Consider the following 27,636-nt stretch of genomic DNA (forward strand, 5'->3'; position numbering starts at 1 on the left):
TGAGAGGGGGAAGGCTGTAAAATGAGCAGGTTTTCTAAAGGGAGTCCGGCGCTCGAAAAAAAAAACACTACCGCTTTTGTCCACGGGGGCCGCCAAAGTCCACGCACAATGAACGTTCCCTGCAGTAGCTTTAATAAATATGTGGCGTAAAGGAATGAACCGCATCGAACCGCGTTAACAAGAGTCAGCGGCCGTGGAGACGACGGTTTACCGCTTCACTGCTCAAGATCGCAGCGCTTTTCATCTTTTGGTGATTGAAAACATCAGTCCTGTGTGTGTCAGTGTGGCCTTTGTGTGGCCTATGTGTGGGCCTATGTGTGGTCTAGGGTGGCCCTATGTGTGGCTTATGTATGGGCTAGGGTGGGCCTATGTGTGGGCCTATGTGTGGTCTAGGGTGGGCCTATGTGTGGGCCTATGTGTGGTCTAGGGTGGGCCTATGTGTGGCCTAGGGTGGGCCTATGTGTGGACTAGGGTGAGCCTATGTGTGGCCTAGGGTGAGCCTATGTGTGGCCTAGGGTGGGCCTATGTATGGCCTAGGGTGGGCCTATGTGTGGCCTAGGGTGGGCCTATGTGTGGCCTAGGGTGAGCCTATGTGTGGCCTAGGGTGGGCATATGTGTGGCCTAGGGTGGGCATATGTGTGGCCTATGTGGGGCCTAGGGTGGGCCTATGTGTGGTCTAGGGTGGGCCTATGTGTGGCCTAGGGTGGGCCTATGTGTGGCCTAGGGTGGGCCTATGTGTGGCCTAGGGTGGGCATATGTGTGGCCTATGTGGGGTCTAGGGTGGGCCTATGTGTGGTCTAGGGTGGGCCTATGTGTGGCCTAGGGTGGGCATATGTGTGGCCTATGTGGGGCCTAGGGTGGGCCTATGTGTGGTCTAGGGTGGGCCTATGTGTGGCCTAGGGTGGGCCTATGTGTGGCCTAGGGTGGGCCTATGTGTGGCCTAGGGTGGGCATATGTGTGGCCTATGTGGGGCCTAGGGTGGGCCTATGTGTGGTCTAGGGTGGGCCTATGTGTGGTCTAGGGTGGGCAGTGAATGTGCAGACTGGAAAGCAGCAGTTAAAGTCCAAACAGGAGGTGAAAATAGAGTGTGCTGCTTTGTCACCAGGATCAAGCTTCATCAAAAAAAAAATCCCAACTCATAATTTATAGCAGTTTCATCGATAATGTATGTATACTGTAGCCTGGAATCAACTGGGAGACCAGTAGACGCCCACTGTTTAATTTGATGCATGGAATGAGTGTCAGTGGTGCTCCCCTTATCCAAATATAGGTTACCGCAGCACTCTCTCCCTCTCTCTCTCTCTCTCTCTCCCTCTCTCTCTCTCTCTCTCTCTCCGGATCGTACCATCGCAGGGATGATTTTTTTACTCGTGTGATGAAAGCTCGAGATGAATACTTCATCCCTGACCCAGATAATGGCGATATATCAGGCTCGGAAAGCGGAGCTCCGTCGTGTTGCAGCCCGCTCCTCCGCTGTGCGCTCCCGGTGCGGCGGGAGCTGTTAGTGGCGCGCCTCATCCTCATCCTCATCCTCCCATCTTCCTCCGCCTTGGATCCCGAACCCGTCTCTCTCTCTCTCTCTCTCTCTCTCTCTCGCTCTCTCTCTCTCTCTCTCTCTCTCTCTCTCTCTCTCTCTCTCTCTCTCTCGCTCTCTCTCTCTCTCCGTGTCGGCTTCTCAGAGAGAGGAGCGGAAGGGAAAGGAGACGCGCCGCGCACCGAGAGAGGGGCGATGGAAACGGGGGGAAAGGTGAGTAGCTCGAGGGGGTGGGGGGGTTAATGGGAACGTAGTCGGTGTTCCCGTGAGGCGAGCCACTCGCACCGCGTGCTGCAGCGCGACTCCTCTGCGCTCACTTGAAAAGTAGACGCTCGTACTTATATGCTCGCGGTGTTTCGTTACTCGTTACATTTGGCCACACGGCGCAAAGGAAGTTTCGAGAAAGTTGCCGTTCGCTTCGACTGTGAACTTCGGCTCTACCCGGTGAGACGCGCCGACAGTGACGCTAGCGGCGCAGTGACGTCACTGCAGGCTGATTAAAGCGTTAATTCAAATGTGGCTGTTCTATTTAGCCTCCATTAGAAGTGCTGAAATAAACAACATGCAGTATGTATCCACTGTACATTATGTTATGACACCGACCGCAAAGAGACCCACGTGGTGATGACGTGGAGACATCATGCAATCTGCACACAGTGTTCAGTTTATTAGGCACACCGAGCTCTAACTAGTACAGAGCAGCCTGGTTCTGTTAGTGTTCTGGTGTTGCTGTATTGAAGAGGTGTTTCTATTATTTAGTCTATTCTTAGTTAAAGGGTGGACAGAATATTAGAAACACCTCCTCAGTAGAGCATTTCGTTTAACTGCATCACACATTTCAGCGTTTTTAAAAAAGTAAAACACTAAATATTATGATTTTAGTTTTTTTTAGATTTGCCTGATACCCCATACATTGACAACGTGAGTTGAATATTATGGGATTGTTTCCGTCGTCCGTCATCGACGGCCCGATCGTTTGTTGTCGTTTTTGTAAAAAGGCTCCAGAATATTCGTTTCAAAAATCATTTCAACCACTCTGAAGTCAGAGTAAACCATCAGAAGCGCTAAATGTTATCCTTCTTTTCATTGCTATAGTCATCTACATACACGTACAAATAACACACAATTCAGATTCCTAGTTAAGAGGTGGAGAAAATAACAGAAACACCTCCTCAGTAGACCGTTAGATTCAACCGCAACGCAAAGCTCAGCGTGTTCATAGTTAAACACTGGACTCTTATCACCTTCAGTCAGCGATGATCAGTGTTGCATTCGATTGCGTCATCTTCAGCTTCACATACACTCCACACATTAACAGCTGGAGTTGAATATTGTGGGATTGTTTACATCGTTTGTCATAGCTCAAAAGGTTTTTCGACTCCTTCCCCAGCCCTCGAGACGATGATTGATGATGATGGATCTATTGTTGAGGGCCTCGCGACAACGCATATAAAGACCGCCCAGGCCTTCTCTGAAAGGTCACTTACTCAATATTCACCACACTTGTCCGTCTTCAGTCTGTCTCTGCTGCGGCGTCGTACAGCAGGCAGAGTGACGTCTCTTTGTCCTCCTCTCTCCCTCAGGGGGATTGTCACTCTCCTCCGCCGCCACACTTCGCCCCAAAGTTGGAAACTCAACTTAACTGCATAACAATCGAAGGAAGACCTTAGTTATCTAGTGGTCCCCTTCAGAGACTCCATGGGGGGGAGGGGGGGGGGGGGTACTTATACATGCAATAAAGATATCAACCCAATTAAAGGCTCATTCTGCCACCACCACCACCTTATTAAGATGCTTTGAATATTTAGCGGTTACTTTGTCGATTGAACTCTTCACACCGGCATTAATTCATCCGCAGCGCTTATTTAGAAAAGGGAACTCGTCACTCGGTTAAAAGCTGCTTGGCTTTTGGTTGCTCTGTTAAAACAGCGGCGAGGAACACAAGGAGCGCAACACTATGACCACTGCAGGCCACAAGTAACCGGAGCAGGCGAGGCCTCCTAAGTCACCGTACGACTGACAAACAATGCAGCCTTTTAAAAAGGATGGTTTTGAACCAGAGTCGGCGCTCATGAAGGCAGACTTCCCGGGTTTTGTTTGACTAGTGTGCCGCAGTGTGTGTGTGTGTGTGTGTGTGTGTGTGATAGTGAGTCACGTGTGTGACATAGCGTTCTGTGGTGTGGAGTTCACAGTGTCGCCATCTTCACAGGTGACTGGATCGCAGCGCTGAGAAATCACCGAGGAGTTTTTCCCGCCCGGCGTTCCGACCTGAAGGTACAGTAGTGTCATTGATTTTCCTTCCTCCTCGTTTTGACTTCCTTCCTTTTTCTTTGTTTCAACGGGAATTGATTCCTTCCTTCCACATAAACACCACACCGGCCGTCACGTTGAGTGGATGCGGTTGGACGGCGGCCTCCTCCTCCTCCGCCTGCTGCTCCTCTCTCTCAGGAGACAGACGGGATGGAGCTCCTTCCCTGTCAAAGTTAGGAGGAAGTTAAAAAGTGAGATAACGTATTGTGTCTGTCAGCCAGTGCTGCTGGGATGACGGCCCGTCTCTCTCTGACAAGGTGAGTGACACTTTCCAAATTTTCAATTGGCAGCAGCGCTCCAGAGTCACCGTTTGATTGACGACTGCCGGCGCAGACTTCCTGTCCCTTCTTCTCGGGAACCCGGCAGTAACTCGCGTCGGTTTATTCTGTATACTTGCCGAGCAAAGCCAGCTGCTTGCGGTGGTGAAAAGTGTGCGCTCGTTATTGGTGTGCGCTGAGGCGTGGATGGAGGACACAGCTTGTGTTACGCCGTAAGCATCCGCGGTGCTGGGAGCAGCGGCGTTGGTGAATGAACCACCAGGAAGGAGTGCAAAGGATCATGAAACGTACGGCTGGAATCTTCTCACGGTTTTCAGATCGCTTCTTAGTCCCAAAGACACACGACCACTGTCCAGACGTCCCCTTTGAACCGCTGCGTTTATTCAAGTTGCTCGCCAAAAAACGACATTTTACCAGGTTACATTTTGAACGCATCATGAGAACGTTACGACATGCCTTCGCCCAACAGTTATGCACATTGAACGGAGCCTGAACGCATCGTAGTGTAAACCAACGTCACCGGCGCTCCTCGTGTCGATTTCAAGATCCGTCGTTTTGAAATATAAAGGCATAGAACTATATATATATATATATATATATATATATATATATATATATATATATATATATATTATTTTATTTTCTGCATAACTTGAACTTGTTTTTGATGCTACTGAGACTTGAGAGGTACAACAAACGTGTTTACTTGTGCAGGTTTATCATGAATACGTGTTACATTATTATATATGACTTTTCAAATACTCCATTAATCTTTACTCTGCTTCCACACCGTAATTCACCACGCCGCCGTTATTGACGGAGAAGATCTGAAAATAGCACCTCGATCACGTCCGAAATGGAATCTTGAGATACCGAAAGAGTCGATGTTCTTTAACGACGTGTGAGGACATGAAGCTGACCTTAAACTCATCAAGTGAGGCAGTTTTGAATGTGTACAATTTGTATACAAATATAATGTACTCGGGGGAGAACTTTCCCTGTTTGTTGGGTAACAGAGAGCGAGGGGGAATAGTCACTTATGAATTCCTGGCTGCTCAGCAGGTCTGAAAATAATCCTGGCAAGATCAGCTAATAACTAAAAACAGGAAGAAATGAATCTCCCAGCGTAGCGCTGCTGGTCTGCTCTAAGCCGCCACATGAAACGCTGGAGCCAGATCAGGAGCAGGAACACAGGATGCCGGTGTTTCATCCTCTCTGCGCTGAACTCATCGCTGCAGCAGCTTTGTGTTACTGTGCATCTGCAGAGCAGCGGGATAAAAGCCTGCCTGCAGAACTCGCTGTCCGGGCCTCCTGCCGTCTTCTGATCCACACTCAGAGGAGCTAAACACACTCGTTGTGCTTCTTCTACAGATGCCTTTACCCATAAAACCCACCTCCTACGCCCCCCCCCCCCACCCCCGACCCAACTCTCTTATAGAAGTGAGGCCGAGAAAAAGAGAAGAAAAAGCCCCTCCCTTTGCACAAACGCTCTTACTCTGAAAGTCAACCGTTCAAATCTTAAAAGGCTAACACACACACACACACACACACACACACACACACACACATGCACATAAAAGCTCGGTGCAGTGAAATAACCGTTAGGGAGTTCATTCCAATTCTGCTGACAGCAGATAGGCCTCACCGTTCTCTTTCTCTATCACACAGTAATTACTTATAAGGCCACAGGGATTATGATGATGTCCCCGACTCCCCTCTGTAATAGAGCCGGTGCTCCATATAGCCCCGTTAACTGAGCCTCTATCGCCCCCACCCCGTCCCTCATTAAGCTGTCCCTCCCTCTCATTATTCCCCCCCCCCCCACCTCCATGTAATATCCTCCATCCATTAACTGAGCCCACTCCTCCGCCCGTCCTCCTCCTCCGTCTCTCCTTTTCCTCACGCTTCCTCCTCCTTTTGCTCTTTCTCCACTCGAGCCTTCGCTGCCACGCTGGATCAGCTCACTCTTAATCTGACTCCTACACAGCAGAACCACTATGCCCTGAATATACGAGTGTGTGTGTGTGTGTGTGTGTGTGGGGGGGGGGGGGGGGGGGGGGGGGGGGGGACGGCCTGAATATACATTGTCCTTATGTAACCGAACACGTTCCTCGGTGCAGGGGGGTCGTGTCCATGCATACATCAGGCTCCGTTTTGTTTGCTTTTTTCCTCGATCTATTTCCGTCTTTATCTCCGCGGCTCCTGGTGCAGCAGCAGCAGCAGCGTTATGCTAACGTGCAGCCGCTGAAGTGTAGTGTGTGTGTGTGTGTGTGTGTGTGTGGTGCGTGTTGTGTTCTTCCTGTGTGTTGTTGTTGTTTCAGAAGGTGGTTAAACTCTGATCACCACACGTCCTTCAGCCAGTAGCACCATCTTCAGCTTCATGCTGGGTTTACACACTACACAGGTTTAGTCCGGAAGTCTTTTGGACAAAGCCTCAGATCAGAGATAAGAATCAGAAACTCGCTCCGGTGAGCGCCGAGCGCCACGTGTCAATTTCCAAAGTTATGTGGTTATGTGTCATGTGACGCCCTAAAGCCAATGAGGGAGGGGTGCTGAACAGACGGTACAAGTGTCATGAACGTTTGTTTGCCGTTGAGTTTATTTTCTGCTGTAATCCAAAAGTACAAACCAGAATTCCCGTTGGTCTTTTGTTGAGGGAACCGGCACGATGGCAACTTCCAGGTTGTCCTTTAAAAATGTCCTTTCCGTCACTTCTGTCCTCTTCAGCTCGACGGTTGACTTTCACAGCATCTGTCAGCCGAACGCAGAATAAAAAAGACACGCAGGAACACGGAATCCGCGCGCCAAGGACGGCCGCAGCCTTTTAAAATGCAAATAAGAGAAACGCCAACTGCTCCACGGCGGCCTCAGCCAACAATCAGCCACAACTTATTTAGACTCGGGCTCTCTCATTACTGGACCCCGGACCCCGCGCTGCCAGATTTAGCCCGCTAATTCACTTCATCAGTACCAATACAGACGCAGGAACAGCTGGGCTGGAGCGTTTAGCCATTTCAATCTGGTGTAAAATATGTAAATGGCGGCATTCACGGGCGAGCTGGCCGGCAGCAGAGCTAGAAGAAGCTCGGATGACAGCGGCGGGTCGCTTTCCTGCAACATTATCACGCTGCACCGTCCCTCCTTACCACAGAGTCTCTGTCGGCTGGCGGTGATTTATTACAGCGCACGCTGTGTGTTTACTGTATGTGTCCACGGGGGAGATGAGATTAGCAGAGAGGGCAGCCGGTGGCTCTGTTTGCTCCCGGGAGGCTGAGGGATGCCGTCCCCACATCTGGCCTTTTGATCCAGAGGTCAGCTCGGACTCGGAGGACCGTCTTTTGGGTCGAGCGACTCTTTCGAGCCCCTCAGACTCTAGCTTCGCGCGGCGCTCCGTCAAGGCGGCACGTTCTCCTAATCCTGTCTGGGCCACTAAATTGGTCGGAGCCGGCATCTAATCCCGGAGCCGATGTCCGTCGGCCGAGAGGAGCCGAGCTGTGGATCTGTCGGCCCGGAGAGGCTGGACGCGTCCACGCCGGAATGCGTGGTGAAGAGGAGCCCTCGAGGTCTTACAGCCAAGAGGCCGTGTAAGTGTCAGGTGCAGCGCTGCGTTGGTCCGAAGCAGAAGGCAGAGAAAACGAGGCCTCCTGTCCGTGAATCCTCTCCTCCAGCCGTCTACAAGTACTCCTCTACTCTGGCTCCGTCTCCGGCACTCGGCTCCCTTTGCTGAAGCCTTTCTGCTCACTTACCAGGCTTCAGCTGTCAGTGAAACTGTGACGGCGGTATTTAGCATTTTCTTCAGATGAAGTTTAGGTTCTTTACTTTCACCGCTTCGATGTCTGTTCATCCGTGGTAGCTCTCCCTGCCAATCTGTCTCTCTGTTAATTCCAAAGAAGCTAAAAAACATCAACCACATCGGGATAGTCTTATTTTAAAGTCTAACTTAACGTCAGCATTGTTAAAACCAGGCCAGTGTGGAAGCTGTGTGATAAAGCTCAGGTACCTTCTTCAGCACACACACACACACACACACACACACACACTCAACACATTTCTGCAACTTGGGCGGCGCCCTGAGGTCAGCTCCAGACTGCAGCACAGGTGCGTTATTTGAATACTGCAGACTAATTAAACACAAGTCAATAAATGATCCCTGGGTGGAACTGTCTGTCTGCGCCCACAGAGGAGAACACAGAGGGTCAGTCTGTGAGCAGAATGAAGCGCACCTCTAAATAATGAAAATAGGTCGCCGCACTAAGAATAGCTCCCAGCCTTTTCCCAAATCACCGCCCGACCTGTGAGACGGACTCGAAAGGAGGATTTAAAGGGGACCCGAGATTTTAAAAAGGCTTGTTTTTGAACAATTCAACAGCAGGTTAAAGAGTGCTGCTTCTTCATGGCTAACATGGAGGTCAAAGCAGCAGCCGGGATGACGACGATGCTCTTCGCGGTATCAGACCTCGGTGTCCGTGAATTCAGGCTTTTTTGCAGGATTTTCTTCACGTGCAGAACGTCTCGTTAAAACAAGCTGGAACAAACGGGTCGGGCGCAGAAGCAGCGCACCTCTAGCGTCACGTTAAGGTCGGGCCGGTGCGTTTATAACGACCAGGCGTCGCACTTGATCCGGCATCACTGAAACCTCACTGGAATGAGATTAGCTGGTCCATCTTAAAAGTCAGCTAACTCCAAGGCTAACCCCCTCCACTTGTATCAGCAGGTGGCGAATAAGACACAGGACCCCCCCCCCCCCCCCCCCCCCGCCTTCGGCACAGGTTGCTGATGAAGGCTCCTTTTTAATTCGTGGTTGCATAAAATCAAACCAGGTTTAGCTCGTTTAGCTCCAGCAGCCCACTCTTGTCGGCGGTAGACAGACCTGTTCAAAATCTCCAAATGCCTCTTTTGTGCCGTGTGTCTTGGTTAAATGTTGTGTGTCGATGTAGTCCACACTTAAAGGGGGCTCCAGTGTTTTGGTTTTGCACTATAATACAGTTGAGGTCTCATAACGGACAGATTGCAAAGAGAGAGCAGAGAGGGGAGATATCCTGTTTTTTCAGCCTGGTTTTAGGAGCCCCTTGTCTTTCTAACACCCTCCACACAGGCTGTGTTATATATCCGCCGACATCCACAGTTCTTTCTTTTATCACCGTGACTTGTTTACCGGGGACCGGGCGTCCTCGCGGCTCGAGGTCGTCGGCGTCGTTTCCACCGCGGACACGTGCCGTTTTCTCCGATTCCCGCGTTTGCGTCTCGTCGACGGAGCGTAGCGTCGATCACGTCCGACTTTGTGCTTTTTTCATGCAAACTATCTGCATCGGTTGCTGTGGTAACGACCTAGATGTGTGGTGTGATTTTTTTTTTTTTTTTTTCGACGGAGCGGGAAAAAAAAACAAAAAACAACAACAAGCTGCCATCTTGATGGAAACGTGTCCTCTCAGTCTGCTCCACACACAGAGACGCATCTCTTAACATCCATGGCTCAGATCATCTATCGACACGAGCTGATCGGCTCCTTCATCAGCTGATCGGCTCCTTCATCAGCTGATCGGCTCCTTCATCAGCTGATCGGCTCCTTCATCACATGGTGACCCGACGCGTCTCACTGTGAGGCGGTTCATCAGACCTTCAGAACAAAACTTTCTCAGTGTTTTCAGGATGTGCATCAGAGAGAGGAGGTTTGAGATTCTGCTCACTTCTAAAGTACCGATGGCAGAACCGTTGACTCCGGACATTATCAAAACTAGACTGGTTCTGATTGGTTCCATTGCTGAACAGTGACTGTTATTATCAATTACAACTAATTCAATTAAATATGAACTAAAGAGCATTTCTTTGTTGAGTGTTATTTCACGATACATCATGAGTATTGTGATTACTGAGTCTCTCCTGAGGAAGAGCGGCGCCGGGTTTCCTCCCTCCAGGTGGGATTAATAAGGGATTAACTCACAGCGCAGTGAGGCCGGATCCAGTTTAGTCAATCTCAAATATTCCAATTTGTCCTATCAAACGTTATTAACCGGCTGCATTTGTGCTTTGGCTTCAGGTTAGCGGTGCTTCTTTGCATACAGATGCATCTGAAGTCCACGAGCAGAGCGGCCGACTCCCACGCTGCAACCTGTTAGCCACAAACGACGCCTATTGTCTTTCAAACTCCGATGGAAGGCTGATAAGACGCTAATCAATGATAATGGCACCCAATTAACACGCACTTCATTAGGCTTCGCTTAACGAGCGAAGCTTTTGCGCGGCTTTACGCGTTGAGGCGGTCCCCCGCGCGGGAGGCAGCCGGGGGGGGGTTGGGGGGGGCGCCACCGCGCCGCCTAATTAAAAGTTTCAAGTCGGAGGCACGCTGATTGTAAATGACTTTGGATGACGCCGGTGGGCTCGCTGTTGATCTCAAGCTGCTCGAGCAGTTAATTAAAAAAATAAAATAAAAAAAAAACAAAAAAAACAAATCGGTTACAGATTGCAATTAATGCACCCTGTGAGCCGGCCTCGTTAGCGGGCGCGCCGCCGCCTCGGTCAGCCCGTCAGAGAGCGGGAAAAAAAAAAACAACAACAACAACCCGCCATGCATTCATCTTCTTTCATGAGTCTGTTATTAACAGCTAAACCAAGCGATAAGCAATCATGTGCACAAGAGATGGAAATAACAAAAGCTGCTCCTCTCGGGAAAAGCCTAGCTGTTGCTATGGCAACTACACGGAAAGAGGGGGGGGGGGGGGGATTTTATTTTGAAGGGTGGCCGTCTCTTTATATTCACCCTCCGTCCTTTATTCCCTTCGTCTGTGAGGCGATCAAAGGTGTGACAGGTAGATAAAGCGTGGCGGCAAAAGTGGAGGCAGACGGACAAAGGGGGAGGGGGGGGGGGGGGGGGGTGAAGCCTCGAAGGATGAACTGCTGAGAGGCTGAGTTAAATCAAAGCTCGGTCCTTTAACAGCGCTTATGTCTTCACTTAAAGCCCTCCTCGTGACCTCCTCCACGCAGAGCGCTCAAGGGTGAAGCAGTCACAATTGGGTTTGCAGTGCATCGTGGGTATAATCCGGACGCTTCCTCCCACGTCGGTGACAGACTTCCTCCCCCCCGTCCCCCGTCCGCGTACGTAGGCGGGACAAGTGGGTTACGCTCAGGAAGCAGAAAGCTCCTGAGGAATGACACGGGGAAAAAACAACAACAACAAGAAGAAGAAGACAACAACAGCGAGCGGCCGACATCACAATGACAAGGAGGGAAAGTTACAAGAGGAGAGACGCCGCGTCAGCTCGGTTCCGCTGGACTGCAGCCGCTGCTCGTCTGAGCGGAGCGAGGAAGAGGAGGATGCGGTGTTAAAGGGGGGAAGGTGGGTGAAGTGGAACTTCTAGTCGGTGACGCTGCAAAAGACTCGTAGGACTCTAACGCTGTGCGTTACGGGAGGTTCACCCAGCAATTAGCACTGCTCTCTGAATAAGAAGACCTTGTCGGAGCTCAGAGGCTGGAAGACGACGGTGAAAGTTGGATAGATTAGTGTTATTTCAAAGATTTTCAAAATAAGGGCTGAATGTGTAGCTGATTTCTTTGGTCCCCAGGATTCCAGGATGTTTCCAGGAGCCTCAGCTGATGAACTTGTCGCTCCTCAGCTACTTCCATCATCAGCTCCGGAAAAATCAAATGTGTTTTATTCTTTTTCACGACTTGCTGGATTCGCTTGATTTACCAGCCCAACGGGGCATTTTACTTGCCCCAGGCAATCCTTGTTGCTGAGCCGTGAGAAGTTTACAGTTATTGTACGATATCATATTACAGGCTAGAAATGTACCTCAAGACTATAATTCAGAACTTAACGCACTTTAAATCCTCCTCATCTTTTGCTTTAGATGCTACTGACTGCTAGCATCCTGTAGGCTACAGTACATGTCCACTCTGCACACACTGGTCTGTGCTGGAGCTCTTATAAAATAAAATGTGTTCACTCTTCTCATGCTCTGCATATTGCACCGCTTAATCCACTTTGCCTTATCTGCCACTGTGCCGTATCTCCTCCAGGGCCCTGCGTGAGGCGGAGCACCCTCCCCCAGGAGAAGAGAGCTCAGCTCGGCCTTTTGACTGATCCGACCCTCCTACCGCTCACCTCCGCTTCTCAGAACCTCCTCCTCATCCCGGAGGGGGGGGGGTTAGGGTGGGAGGGGTGGGCTCCCGCTGATCAATCCGCCCTTCCCCGACTCTGGCCTCCCCCGTCACCCCCTCCCTGAGTCTCCCCATGGCGGTAACTTCAGCCCACGAGTTCCACTGGCAGAGCCTGGCGCGACTGCCCAGCGGGCGCGTCTACCACACTCTGTCTGAGGTGGGGGGGCAGATGTACATGCTGGGGGGCTGCGACGCCGCTGGGAGGCCCTGCCCGGCCCTGGAGCTCTACTCCCCCGAGGTACCAACCGCACCATGGACACTGTATCCGAAGAGTCTGTCACAAATGAATTGATTTAACCTGTAGCTGAACTAGCTTCGTCTATAATCAATAGATGTAAATAAACACTAAAACCCAGGAGAAGGTCAACCTGTAGCACCTTGAAACTTGCCTGAATGCAGCCGTCCGTCTCCGTGTTTGCAGGGCGACCGCTGGATGAGCCTGCCCCCGATGCCCACCCCGCGCGCCGGGGCGGCCGTGGCGGTGCTGGGAAAGCAAATCCTGGTGGTGGGAGGGGTCGGGGAGGACCAGAGCCCCCTGAAGGTGGTGGAGATGTACAACACGGAGGAAGGCAGGTGGAGGAAGAGAAGCGCCCTGCGGGAGGCCTTGATGGGCTTATCCATCACCGTGAAAGGTACGGAGCGAGATCAGGACCAGTGAACCTGTGTGTTATTAAACTTTGTGTAGGTAAAACTCAAACAGGAAGTTTGAACACACTGCATGTAGAGAACCTCTAACTACTCCTGTGTCTTGTTTACAGTCCATTTTCCCATTTGATGTCAATGGAGAACATTTTTATCCTCACATTTCGGGGCTCAGTTCCGCTGGTCTGTGGACTCAAACAGAGAGCCTGTGATGAGTCAGTGCTCAGTCCAGCGGCGCATCCGTCAGCGTCTGCTGGAACACAGATGAATGCCGTGTGCACACAGACTTGTCGGCGGCCTCCTCCATCTTCCGGTCCAATCTTCCGATCCTCGGCACCTCTGCTCGCAGTTTCATCCCCAGACGAGCGAAAAACGAGACAAATTGTCTGCCAAAATGATCGATGGGGCCAAATTAAAACAGATATGGTATTTTTGAACGCATAGTCGGTCACCGATTGGATATTGACATTTGAGGAGTCGTTATTTTCCAGATATTAGATAATGAGCTCCAGGTAATGAGCTTTTCTATTCCCCCGGAATGAATACAACGTGTTGGGGAAACTTTTCTCCCTTTTTAGGAAGCAAATATGTATCATTTCTAAAGGAGAATAAAGACTCGCATTTTCGCTCGCGTCGACACTCTCACCCACTTCCATTCTTGCTGTAGAGGTGGCATGCCGAGGTGCCAGACGTGGACTCTCATTTTATTATTCTGCTGCTGTCCTCCCGGCGTCTGCCACAGTCTCCTGCTCCGTCACGAACTTCTCAGCCAACTCTGCAGCTTTGCAGATTTTTAGCACTTCATAAAATAAAGTCCCAACGAGGTGTCTCCATCTGCTGCCGTTGGTCTTTGGCAAGCTGGTTATTGTTGAGCAGGTTGTTATTGTTTGACTAATTTTAGCAGCCAGACTGTATGCAGAGACGGACGACGTGACGGTGAAGCCAAAACATCTCGATCGCCCCCCAGGTGGCTGGCTCCGCCCCCCCCCCCCCTCCGCGTTAGCGAATGGGACATGGGCCAAACTGATTGACATGTTGCTACCAGAGCTGTAAACAACGGCACCACGGCGTCACTCCTCCGCAGACCAAATATGGTCATTTCCGTTCATTAGTTGCAAAATAAAACAAAATGGCGATGGACAAAATCTAAGATGAAGACGGCTTAAAAACCGTCAGTCTGGCTGACGTCTTGACGACTACGGCCACTTCCTATACACAGTCTATGGTAATAGTAGGTGTGTCAAGATGTGTGTGTGTGTGTGTGTGTGTGTGTGTGTAGATGGCCGGGCTCTGGCTGTAGGGGGAATGGGTGCCGACCTGCTCCCTCGTAGCATCCTGCAGCAGTACGACCTTCGAAAAGACGTGTGGGCGCTACTTCCTCCCATGCCGACCCCTCGCTACGACGCCAACACACACCTGCTGGGCAACAAGCTCTACGTAGCAGGTACAAGCACCCCGGCGTGGGTGTGTTTATTTACTCCGATGGCTTCACCGTATGTGTCAAACAACAGAAATGAATTCTAACACGCACCCTTGAAGCTTCTGTAGAATTTGTGATTCGTCTTCTTTCAGCCGGTCGGCAGTGCAAGCGACCCGTGAAGGCCTTCGAGGTGTATGACGCAGAGACGCGCTCCTGGACCACGTTACCCATCATGCCTTGTAAACGATCGTACGGGGGCGTGATATGGGACGCGAGCGGGAGGCTGTGTCTGCTCGGAGGACTGCGGCAGGGAGGAGGACACCAGAGCTCCAAGTTCACCAAGAACGTCAACATTTTCGACACCAGCCAAGGTACGAAAGACATTTTCACATTTGGACTTTCATTTGTTGTCGTCGTCATTTGTGAAAAGTTACGTATTTTTTGGGCTGTAAACTCCTCCCCCTGTTCAGCCCGTTGATCAGCGTCAAACAATCCGACTGGAACTGCAGATGCAACACACGCCTTCTTGACTTACTTGACTTGAGCAGGATGTGACTGCAGTGAAAAGTTGGAATGAGGACAAAATATCAAGAGGGGTTGAGGGCTTTTGAACACTGCTTTATATGCAGCTCTGCATCCCAAACTCAAAAGGATGGGTTTAGTTGACTCGTTGGAAAGGTGTAGTTTGTGTAAACTATAAAAGAATAGTTCTATACTTTGTGTTTGTTTTTTAAAAGTGGCACAGCACCAGATAAAGTTGGTTAGAACCGGTTCTGGTTTTGGTCTCGGTAGAAGCACAAACGTGCAGAACCTGGCAACCTCTCCGTGGTCATAAGACTGTCTGACGTCACCTGCTTGAGGATAGCGGATCGAGGCTACATTAGCTGCTGCTACTATGGTACACATTTGTCGAGTTGCATTGCGGGTCTTGTAGGAGCCAGGTTTCAACAAGGACAGTCAGGTTCTCACCTAGCTATAGGCGAGATGTTTGTCCCTGTTTCCTGTCTTTATGCTAAGCTAGGCTAAATACCTCTCGACTTCAGCTCAATAGTTTACGCACTAATCAATCTCACACTCATAAAGAAGAAGAATCATAATTCTAAAACTTTTCCTTAAACATTCCTCGGTCAACCAAAAGAACAGTAATTATGTTGTGATATATTTTGGTCTCCTTCTTCGCTGACAGCCTCCATCTTCATTTTGACTTTACCGTCAGACAAAGCGTCCGTTAACGGCAACCCTCGGCGCGAGGAGAAACGTTCCACTCGGCGAAATGACTTATCGCTCCGTCCGGCAGAGACACCCCCCCCCCCAGAGTAACAGGTGAACAAATTGAGGAGGGACCGGAAGGAGGAACGGGAGGGCGAGGATCGATAAGTCATTTCAGACAGCTGGATTTGCGGTCACACATCGGGATCGGTCCAACGGAAGCCAAATAAAGCGTAACATGGGGGGGGGGGGGGGTAAATGTCCCTGATAATGGGGAGGGAAAGTTTGCCTTGTGTGTGAGAGATAGAGGGAGAAAGAGAAAGAGAGCGAGGAAAAAAAGGCCGTCCGACAGACACAAACGCAAGCGCCATCTTCAAACTTATGCATATCCACACACATGTGCACACACACACACACACACACACACACACACACATATACGACGCAGCCGTGGCCCGTTCCCCCAATCTAATTTAGGTGGAGATGAGATGGGAGATGAGCTGTGGATGGAGGGCTGGGGGGACGAGGAGCGCTTTAAATTACAAGATCCAGAAACAGATTGCTTTATTATCCATCTGCAGCAATATCTCTCCACACACACACACACACACACACACACACACACACACGCGCGCGCGCGCGGCCATGCAATCTGCTGTCACACAGTGATATTCTATTACTGTTCCATTCCATATCGGCAGTATTAAGACACACACGGCTGTTAGATGATGATTTGGCATCGTGGGCAAGCTGCAACAAGTACGACGGAAAACACAAAGAACGGAAACAATGGCCTCAGAAAATAGAACGTTCATTGGAATCACAAACAAAATAAATGAATTATATACAGAATATTCACAGATACAATCATGACAGTTGTGGATTCACAACGTTCTGAGGTATCCGTCTGCCTCCACCACGATACAAAGGGTTCAATGCCGTGAGAACCACAAACAAATTCACTTCTTTTATGTTCCGTCAGAGGTAGTCACCTCAGGGACGGGAATCTGAAAACTTGGACAGATGAAGTGCAGCGTTGCTGGATGCTGCTCCTGGAACTGTTTCACAAACTCAAACGCAAATTCATTTTTTGAAGGCTTTAGAAACGGGAGGTTTTATAAATCTACGTTTGAGAAAATATTCTTTTCGCAGCCAAATCAAATTAACTTGTGTTTCTTTATAATGCATTCAATGCTTGAGTGCCCTCTTTACGGGGCTTGTATGAAGGCAATAACCCATGAATATGAGAGATGGGTTTGCAGTAGATTCCTCCTCAGCTTTGTGAAGGTTGCTTTTTGGGGTTTTGCCGGCAACGCTCGTTTGTCTTCTTGATTCCTAACAATACATTTTGTTTGTGCACCTGCTGGCATTTTCGGAGAATATTGAAACCAGCAGCGCCTCGAGCAGAAACGCCTTTGTGCCTGCTTGCAGCTCGCGCGCCATCTGTGGAGGCAACACAACACGGAGCCTGGCTATGAGTAGGAACAAAGTTGTGATGCTGTATTTACACCAAACTCTAAGCATATTTTTGCCTCACTTTACTCACACGGAACGGAGATCACCGACAAAATGGGAGTTCAGAGCTAGGCTGTGTCTGCAGAGCAGCTTCTCCATCAGCGCTCACGATAACGTGATCCAGGCAGACATACGGTTGTTGTCTTCGATTTATGCGCATATGTGAGGGCCTGTCGTAGATACATATTTGATTCAACAACGGCAGAATGTGAGAGGAGAATCTTAACGTCTTCATGCATGAACTTCACTCAGCGTTCAAATACAAACGCTCAGGACCGCTGCTGAAGGGCTGGCCGATTGGAGTATATTGTTGAGTTTGAATGAAGTGTGTCTCAAACACATCGGGGGGGGGGGGGGGGGTTGCGGCTCCGCACCGAAACACATGAGCGAATACATCGGCAGTTCGCCGGATGTTGGGCTGACAGTGGGGGGGGGGTTGGAAAATGTTAACATATCGCCCAAAGCTACAGCACTATCAATATTGGGACATTTTTTCTTTTCTTGGTTTTTTTTTTGTAGTTTGACTTCCTGACAGGTGTAAAAGGAAGACAAAGCAAGGAGACAATGTGTGAATAGAGGGAAAGCACGTGATCTGGAAAACATCATTTTCTTTTGGTGATTCGGGTAACCCAACCTTCAAAGTTGCTATTCTGTTACCAATAATATTAGAATTATGAATTCTACTGCTTTTACTGCATCCAGTAAATAATACAGGAACATCAGAAGCTCCTCTGAAGCATGTGGAACCCGGCCAACAGTAACAAAAACCTCAAATGATGCCGTCCTCCTGGGGCCAACTAGTAGCAAATATATTCCCACGTTGTCTACAGTTGATTCATGTCCTGCTTAAAAACTACCCGAAAGACTTCAAAGCAGATGGATTCAAGCAGAAACGAAGCAAATGTGCTCTTGTTTTTGGCCATGACCGCGGGCCATTGTGTAATTATGGAAAAAATGCGACAACATAATGGTGAGGTTCTGTCCGAAAGGATCATCCGCGCGGTCAGCGGCGTCTTGAGATTGTCACACGAGACAAGGCAGACAGAATCCATCAAAGACAGAGAAGCAATCACCGTCCTCTTCGAGTTTTAATCACGGCGGACAATTACAGAGGAGAGCTGTGGACCAAATTACTACCACACAGACTACAAAGCCCCAGCCTTCAGAGAATCGCCTCATCTCCCTCATTCTATTGTCACTCTCCCTCTCTGTCTTTATTCTCCCTCTGTGTTTCCTCTCTCTCGCCGTCTCTTTATTGTCCTCTTGCCGTCTCCCTCCAGGGTAGAATAATGCATGCTGCTGTTTTTTTTTTTTCCTGCATCCGACAAAAGAAAATCTTGGCGCAAAGACTTGTGTAATCCCTCCAAAGCAAATAGGAATAAAGCATCTCGGTCTCAGAGGACTGAAGCATAAGTCTGCAGTGTGATGTGTTGACACAAGTTTATTTTATGGAGGAAAGTCCAGCCAGTAGCACTGTCAGCACTGCTAAAAGAGAAGAATTACCAGTGATGCAGCGTTCCGTCTGCATCCATTTTTTCCTTGATTGATGAATGTAAAAAATAGACACCATCACAGTGTGTGTCCAGTCTGTAGAAATGAATATGACTGTTTTATATCAGTTCCAGTTCTTAAACATTTGACATTTTAAGGACATAAATACAGTTTGTATTTAAAATATGTTTTAATGCGCCACCCTTTATTCTTTTAATGAACACAGCAAGGATTCAGTTGAGTACTAACGTTGTTACGTACTACGTTTACGTACTACGTTAGTTATGTGCTAAAGTTAGTTTTGTGCTGAAGTTAGTTACGTACTAATGTTAGCTACGTGCTATCATAGATACGTACTGTCATTGTTCGTACTTACATCGTTACGTATTCATGTTAGCTACGTGCTAATGTTAGTTACGTACTATCACCGCTAGTACTTACATTGTTACGTATTAATGTTAGTTACGTACTATCATAGATATGCACTGTCATCGTTCGTACTGTCATCATTACGTGCTAAAGTTAGCTATGTGCTGAAGTTAGTTACATACTAATATTAGCTACGTGCTATCATAGATACGTACTTACATCGTTACGTATTAATGTTAGCTACGTGTTATCATAGATACGTACTTACATCGTTACGTATTAATGTTAGCTACGTGCTATCATAGATACGTACTTACATCGTTACGTATTAATGTTAGCTACGTGTTATCATAGATACGTGTTATCATAGATATGTACTTACATCGTTACGTATTAATGTTAGTTACGTACTATCATAGATACGTACTTATATCGTTACGTATTAATGTTAGCTACGTGTTATCATAGATACGTACTATCATAGATATGTACTTACATCGTTACGTATTAATGTTAGTTACGTACTATCATAGATACGTACTTACATTGTTACGTATTAATGTTAGCTACGTGTTATCATAGATACGTACTATCATAGATACGTACTTATATCGTTACGTATTAATGTTAGTTACGTACTATCATAGATACGTACTTACATTGTTACGTATTAATGTTAGCTACGTGTTATCATAGATACGTACTATCATAGATATGTACTTACATCGTTACGTATTAATGTTAGTTACGTACTATCATAGATACGTACTTACATTGTTACGTATTAATGTTAGCTACGTGTTATCATAGATACGTACTATCATAGATATGTACTTACATCGTTACGTATTAATGTTAGTTACGCACTATCATAGATACGTACTTACATTGTTACGTATTAATGTTAGCTACGTGTTATCATAGATACGTGCTATCATAGATATGTACTTACATCGTTACGTATTAATGTTAGTTACGTACTATCATAGATACGTACTATCATAGATATGTACTTACATCGTTACGTATTAATGTTAGCTACGTGTTATCATAGATACGTACTATCATAGATATGTACTTACATCGTTACGTATTAATGTTAGTTACGTATTAATGTTAGCTACGTGTTATCATAGATATGCACTGTCGTCGTTTTACGTACTATCATAGATACGTACTATCATAGATACGTACTTACATCGTTACGTACTACCCATAGTTAGTACCGAACTACGTTAGTTCGTACTAGGATAACTACTTTAGCCCATACATACGTTGTTTCAGGTGAGGCCTCATTCTTGACCACAAAGTAACGTAGCGGCACAAAATATCTGCCAGCAGGATTTTGCTGCGGGGAGAGAACAGAGCAGAGCAGACGGCCAGCTGTGATCTCTATTCCGTTCACAGCTCTTCATTACACACTGCAGCAGCATGCAGGAAGGTTCACCATCTGGCTACTTATCTCCCTTTCATTCTCTCCACATCTATTTGTTTCCCTCCACCTTGTTGTCTCTGCCTCTTGTTTAAGAGAAGGATCGAGAATAAATGAGAAAGAGAGGGAGAAATAACAAGGCGCGAAGGAAAGAGAGGAAGAGAATAAGGAGGCAATGAGAGAGAGAATGAAGAAGAGAGGGCAGATAGAAGAAAGAAAATTGGGAAAAAAAAAAAGTGTGAGAAAAGATAAGAGAGAGAAATAGATCCCGAAAAAGAAACAGAAGAAACATTGTCTCTATCTTTTTTTCTAATTCCCTCTCCCTCCCTCGCTCCCTAATGAAGTTATCTTTCTTCCTCCGTCACGATTCTCTCCAGTCTGGGGTTCCTTCAGATAAACAAGTCTTGGCAGCAACAAAACCTGAAAGTGAAAAAGAAAACTTCTGCAGAATCTGCTGGGAAAAGAGAAAGGCTACGTCTTCATTTCCTCTTCACCCTGTGGAGCGCTTCAGCCTCGAGTGTGAAGGGAAAATGTCATGTCTGCTCCGCCTCGTCTTCAGAGAACTGTCTTCATTGTCGCTTTTAAGTGTCAGGTAATTAGGGAGATAACAATAAATTGCAACGTCTTCCCCACCTGCAGCTTGACTGATTATTTTTTAATGCCGTTTCCAATACTTTGGGATTAAAGGTGCCAATAGCTGCTTCGGTGGTGGATAAGATAAAGCTCATGTTCACCTCTTCACCCGGGCGCACCCAGCTTCAGTTCCCAGCCGCGGTCGCTCCGTATTGGCAGCGGCGGCGGCGGCGGCGGCGTTAAGGGCGGGAAGCTGTTGAGGGATCCTGTGTGCCTCACTACTGATTGGTCAGGATAGCAGTGTGATGTTTTTGATTTGTTAAGACTACAAAAGATGAACCAGGTTCAACTTTTTTGACTAATAAAATCTAAATAAATTGCGTTGTCTCATATAGTGGACAAGGACCACACTTCCCACATGCCTCGACAGACTGATTCATGCGTTAAAATAAATCAAAACCGAAGCTCCAAAATGTCAGCGGCCCTAAGTGTCAAACTATGAAGCTCTACGGGAGTGAAGGAGGAAGTCAGGTGACATTTTAACCCCTAACCCAAATCTTTTCCTGAACCCAAACCAATTAGTTTTGTTGCCTAAACCTAACAGAGTTGGGAGCGAGAACGTGTTGATATATCATACTGGAGGTTTAAAATGTACCTTTCAAAATAAAAGAAATCCACGTACAGATTTTGCAGGGATTTATAATAGACTATTCTTAATTTGGTGCAACAACAAACACACTTCTACTCTGACCTGTCAGTAAACCTGGTGTAACTCCAACCCTCCTGTCCCCTCTCCGTCTGTTTGTAGTCAGTGTTAGTTCTAACCTTTGTTTGTCCTTGCCAGGTGTTGGTGTGTGTGTGTGTGTGTGTGTGTGTGTGTGTGTGTGTGTGTGTGTGTGTGTGTGTGTGTGTGCTGTACATGGCTGCAGCTGGCTTAAGGGTGACCTGTTTGCGCGGGTCGCGCTCAGAAAACAGAGCCCAGCGGCATCCTGTCCAGCCAGAACAGAGACCACGGTGCCACTGACCCAATAACCCTCAGCCGCTTCGTGAGCCTGCGCACACACAAGCTCACACACACACACACACACACACACATCCGCTCATGTCAGCCGCTCGTGTCGTCCTCTGCAGGCGCCTGGTTGAAGTCGGAGGAGACGGTGGCGATGAAAACAAAGAGGGCCGACTTTGCCGCCGCTTTCCTACGCGGCCGGATGATTGTTGCAGGAGGACTCGGTGAGAGCAGACCTTCTGTTTGCTGCAAATATTGATTGAATTCTTTGTTTACAATAAATCCCGATGCAATGAATAGATGAACACCTTTGGGTCTTGTTCCAGGTCACGAGCCCTCGGCGCTGGACACGGTGGAGGCCTTCCACCCTCAGAGGAAGAAGTGGGAGAGGTTGGCCCCCATGAACTTCCCCCGATGCTCCACCTCCTCCATCGTCATCAGAGACCGCCTCCTGGTGGTGGGAGGAGTCAACCAGGTAGACTGCATTTAACCGTAAATGGTGCATAATTGCAGTAACTCAGGTGACAGATGTTGCTTTTGTGTGAAGGATGTTTTACATGAAAGTCTGTTACATTCAAGTCTGATAAACAGGTCAAAACCTTGTAAAGCTGCTGCGCTCGTATTCAGCTCTGTGTACTTTGTCCAAGTGTGTGACTTGTCTCAATCAAAGAACATTAATAAACACATCAGAAGCATTAAAGTGCGGCATAACCTTCTGTCAGTCACTTTGATTTCTCCACGGTGGTCCTGATAATGTCAATATATGACTTCACGTTTACTCTCGCTTCGTTAATGAACAGGAACCAGACCAGAACTGAAATGCATCAGTGTATCATTTGGTCCGGATCAGATGTGTTGAAGCGCCCTAAATTATTTAGTTTTTCTGCACTGAGTTAACCGGTTACGTGTCATGAAGTTCTGACGTGAAATATCGTTTTCTCTCTCTCTCTCTCTCTCTGTCTCGCTCAGGTTCCCAGCTCGGCCCACGAGATCCTGTACGTAAAAGAGGAAGAGTATCTGTAGCCGATGGGCGACTCCACTCCTGTGAACGACCCTCCTGAACGGGACCCTAGTGCAATATGAAACACATGAGCGTTAGAAAAGAACAGAGGCGGAGTCAGAGTGAAAGTCCCCTGAACTTTGAGATGTACAGTAACAGACGGCACCGCCCCCTGCTGGGGCTGTACAGACACTGAGCCCCCCCCCCCCCCCCCCCCACACACACACACACACACACACACATATGTAAGCACACACACACACACACATGCACACTGGAGGAGCTGGCTCTTTCTTTCTACCGGCGTATGTTCGAGCACGCGTCACGGACGAGCTGTTTTATGGCACATATGCATATTTTAATGTTCGCCGATAGAGTCCACGTTTATTCATTCACTTCGATGACATGACTGCAATATTCATCATCTAGCAAAAGAAGAAGAAGAACCTCACTATGAGCGGGAAACGTTGGGTTACGCTGTACTGTAACAATACTTGCACTAAAGCAATTAACACCGAGTTACCGTCGACCCCTCCTAGTGCATTGTGGTGATTGCACTGAGAACCCTTCTTCTGTGCTGCAACGGTGCACATTTGTGGGTGTGATATCTATGATTTGATGCATTTCATGTATGAAAAGAGGCCGTGTTGAATGGCAATACGGTGCTTGTTGAAGACTGCTGTTGTAGGCGAAAAGAGATGGATCCCACCCGATTGTACACGTTCAATTCCTGCAGCAATACTGTGGTTTCCTCGGCGTTTCCTCTGTGCCGTGGCGACCGTCGGCTCCTCGGGTCGGGAGGTCACGGACTCGTTCACGTGTCACGTGACAGACTGGTGTTAGGTCATCACAGCCCTGAAGTGTGTGAAATATATTTCATTGTGTTTTCATCCTTCAGCATGATCCTTCTCTGATCTGTCCGTAGTGTTGAAGACACCAGTCGTCTTCTTCAGTGGAATAAATGGGATCTGTGGTTTGTATTGCACTTGTTTTCCACTAGATGGCGACGATCGCTCACATGAGCTCGTGAGGCGCTCCCTGACTCCTCACTGTCTGAGGTCCTCCAGGCTGAAGTAGTATAAACTGGTGTTGTTAGGTGTGCAGGTACGTTGTTGTCTCTGATCATTTCATCCATTTTAATAGAAAGACATTTTAAATTACAAAAAAACATTTAAAGAACTCATAACTTATTACTTGCACCTCTTGCAAAAGCAAATTATTCCGCAAATGTTATTGTTGCGTTACAACTTTACACACAAACCACAAATACACATACACAGGTCAACTGCAGAACACTGTTAGCATTGTCATGTGCTCTAAATATAGACTGTGAAAACAAAATGCAGTGGGTGTGGTCTCGATATTAATACACTCATAACAGTGGAAGAACAAAGAGCAAACCCTGAATCCTATTTCAGCGCTCAAGCTCTGATTTCTAACGGATAGAATGTGTGACGGGTGATTTCACAGGTGCATTCTGGGTGCATGTGATTGATGGTTGAGTGGGGTATTTTAATAGCAGTGTTTAGCGAATAACACGCAGATGTGTAGCAGATAGCTGGGTTCAGTCCAGCTGGTGGGTGGATAACTGAATAACTGACACAAAAGGCGAGTCACACATTTAGATTATGTATTTAGATTTTATTAGTCACTTGTTAGCCTTTGATCTAACACAGGGATGTTTTTTTGAATCAATGCATTCGCCGCGTAAAGACTGAATTCACTGATATGAGTAGTAGTTTTCTTCTGTGTGTTTTAATTGCATAAGTCATTAAACCTTCTATGTGATAGTATATGTGTATCATCAGTTTGCAACAACCATATTTATTTATTGTACGGCTTGAACTGGCTCGGTGTGGCATAGTCGCATCAGCTCTATCGGCCGTCGTTGCTCTCAGATTCTTGACTCATAGGCCCGCATCTTCTCAGCTGACTCTCAGCAAGAAAGGGAAAAGGCGTGTTTCCCAAAATGCCAAACTTTCCTCTCAACATAAAGCAGCACAAATGGTAATACTTGTGAGTTTCAAGTCTCAAAACTCGGCTTAAGTACAGTACTTGATTAAATCTACTAAGTTCATTTCCAAAAATGTTGCAACATAATGGGTTTGTCATCTCTGCCTGGTTTGATCCAGATGTACAGTAGATACCAGTCTGACTATGAGTGAGGGAGGACACACACACACACACACACACACAAGATAAATACAGAACTATCACGAGGTTGCACACGCCCAGTGCCCAGCAGTGGTTCACATTATCCGCCGCCCTTCATCAGCCACCAGTTAAACGATAACTGATATTATCGCTCCATTATTCTACCACTTCTGCACAAAGTATTGACATTACCAGCAGCTATTTACCAAAGACTAATCTTAGGTTTCTCTGCTTTGCTTCATTGAAGGGAGAAACTATTTTCAGCAGGCTACAGAGCTTCAAACTCACTTCTTACATCAAGCCAAATGACAAAAAAATGAAAGCAGGGCTTGACTTTCATTGTAATGGATTACTTTACTCCTCCTCTGACCTGCAACTAACTACTTCAGTCTCCATTGTCCCAATTTTCCATCGCTCCATGGTGCCATAATGGTGTCTGTTTTGTTTAATGGGTGAGCCATGTGCTGCCCATGGGAGGTTACTCTTCACCCACCCATACACACACACACACACACACACACACACACACACTCCTACTAGTACACGTATGAGGACAAGGCGGTTAATCGGTGGGGCTGTTCTCTAACGCCTCGCAGGTTCTCCATGTTGCAGAGTGTCTGTCTCAATAAGTAACTTTTTTTAATCATCACACCGGCCCTTCCATGTTTGACATTAATTCCCTCCTCCCTGGAACATTGGCTGCATGTTGTACTCGCTGGTGCAGACATTTTGGAAACGTCGCGGCTCATTCATTACAAGAGCCCGGGGTCAGAGGTCAGGACGAGCACTTTCCATCTGCACTGATCCCAACTTGTAACGCAGGAATAAAGAATACAGGAATTGGAACGTAAATGGACTACAAGTCGTGTTGTGTGAACGGCTGTCTCTGTCTCCATGTTGTCTAACATATGAGAGATCTAACACTGAAGAGGGCAGCTCAAAGCTGAAAAAGTTACTTCATCCTGAAACGTACCGGAACGACGTTGGGAAACCCACGGTATGAGGCCTGCCATTGGTGATTGCCTGACAGTAAACATGCTAGCAGATTAGCTCGGTAATGGTAACGCTATCTTATCTACCTTCCTCAGGCCAAGTCTGTAGTAATGTAGGTTAAATTATGTATGCAATGTATGTAAAGCACGTTAAAATAATAAATAAAAGCAACTAAATTAAGTCAACGTTGGCTTTTGGTTTGACACGGACTCTTCTTTGTCTGAGCCATCCGTCCACCAAGACCTCCTCCCTATGCGGCCTTCTCCGTACTTTGATCAAAAACGCATTTGAGAAACGTCGAAAAACAATATGAGAAAATATGTTTCCCTCGAAATGTAATTGACAACGTGGGGTTCATGATTGTTCGGAGGCCGCTCAGGGACACATCGTATAGTAACGGTCCCTTTCAGAGGACAAGAGGACAACAATGGCGGCTCCTTTAGAGGTTAACGTAGCTGCTGCAATTGCATCAGTTCTATCAGAACTAAAGTATTTCTTCATTAACAGAAAAGCAAAGAACAGTTGTTGAACTGACTGTTGTTGGGCAATAGTTTGAGTGACAGATGGTTCATCCAGTCACCTTCCACAGGCGTGGTTGTTTCTGTTTATGGATTCATCTCCAGAACTCAGTGATTAAGTTGTTTTTAGTGCAATGATATTAGTGCCGATAGGAATGATGATCGAAACAACAGGAATAAGACCAAGTTGTAACCAAAGGTGCGAATGGAATGAGGTGATTGGATGATGTTGCAGTGACAGCCCTCTCTCTCTGGGCGTAATGAGGACTCTCTGGAGAACGAGGAGCAGAAGAGAACGCTGGAGCTGAGGCTCGTCGCTGTTTTCTGCTTCTGCTCGGTGAGTGGATGAGGGAGGCTTGGAGGGGTGACGGGAGAGAGAGCGAGCGAGCGGGGGAGTGTGTTCGGTGGACAGCCATTCATCCTGAGCTGAGGGAAGGTTTCCAAGTCTCCCCCTGACATTCTTCTGGGCTCAAAGAAGCCCCCGGGACAGAAGTGGCCCAAAACTGGCACAGACCGCCTCGCCGTTGCCAGGGACAGCCACTCTGGCGAGGCGTTGCTGGGGCCCAGCGCTGTTTTGTCTTCCGTTCTCACCTCACTTCCTGGTTTTGGAAGGAAAAAAAAAGAAGAAGAAGAGGCTGGAGGATCATTAACCACCAGAAGGACCCCGTACTACACTGTAGGTCCGCATGCAACCAGACCTCAGGACGGACACGTCTTCATCCTGTTAGTTATTGCTGTCTTCACTGGCAGTCAGCGGGGCAAGCTTTCTTTTTTTCCACTGTAAAGCAAACATCCATCCAGTTTCAGTCGTCGGGTAGATTTCTCAACTAAAGGAAAGATCGATCATATCTGCAGCAGCTACACTGACCCATGACTCTACAGCCTACACTGTAACCTTTCACTCAATGAATACTGCCCAGTATGCGTTTCAACGAAAAGGAAGCGCTTTCTCTTTGATTTCTTGACTTCCTTTCCACACAGGAAGTGGAAATGTGTCGGGTTGTTTAGGTTGCTGCCTGTGTTCTCCTCCCG

General features: G+C 47.7%; 1 protein-coding gene across 4 annotated transcripts; it reads left to right on the forward strand.

Annotated features, from left to right (window-relative positions):
* The first annotated feature begins 1,355 nt into the window (after positions 1 to 1,355).
* Positions 1,356 to 26,882, forward strand: klhdc8a (kelch domain containing 8A). Of its 4 annotated transcripts, XM_068711890.1 has the most exons (10): positions 1,356 to 1,747; positions 2,925 to 3,012; positions 3,744 to 3,808; positions 12,139 to 12,517; positions 12,701 to 12,911; positions 14,201 to 14,365; positions 14,494 to 14,712; positions 22,062 to 22,163; positions 22,266 to 22,414; positions 22,909 to 26,882. In XM_068711890.1, exons 4-10 carry the CDS (start codon positions 12,353 to 12,355, stop codon positions 22,960 to 22,962), a joined length of 1,065 nt encoding a protein of 354 aa, XP_068567991.1. In that variant the 5' UTR covers positions 1,356 to 1,747; positions 2,925 to 3,012; positions 3,744 to 3,808; positions 12,139 to 12,352; the 3' UTR covers positions 22,963 to 26,882. The 4 variants fall into 4 exon arrangements, with proteins under 4 accessions (XP_068567991.1, XP_068567990.1, XP_068567988.1 ...); XM_068711889.1 differs by lacking the exon at positions 2,925 to 3,012 and having other exon boundaries at positions 3,744 to 4,101; XM_068711887.1 differs by lacking the exon at positions 2,925 to 3,012.
* The last annotated feature ends 754 nt before the right edge of the window (positions 26,883 to 27,636 follow it).

Source organism: Cebidichthys violaceus, unplaced genomic scaffold (genome assembly GCF_023349555.1).
Source record: "Cebidichthys violaceus isolate CVI_PGR_0920_01 unplaced genomic scaffold, fCebVio1.0.p SCAF_17, whole genome shotgun sequence".
NCBI classification, from domain to species: Eukaryota; Metazoa; Chordata; class Actinopteri; order Perciformes; family Stichaeidae; genus Cebidichthys; species Cebidichthys violaceus.

Excerpts from the sequence above, each read along its gene's own strand:
- klhdc8a (XM_068711890.1), top strand. The coding sequence starts at position 12,353 with ATGGCGGTAACTTCAGCCCACGAGTTCCACTGGCAGAGCCTGGCGCGA. Across the intron at positions 12,518-12,700 it reads TGGAGCTCTACTCCCCCGAG|GGCGACCGCTGGATGAGCCT; the intron begins GTACCAACCGCA and ends CCGTGTTTGCAG. Across the intron at positions 22,164-22,265 it reads GATTGTTGCAGGAGGACTCG|GTCACGAGCCCTCGGCGCTG; the intron begins GTGAGAGCAGAC and ends GTCTTGTTCCAG.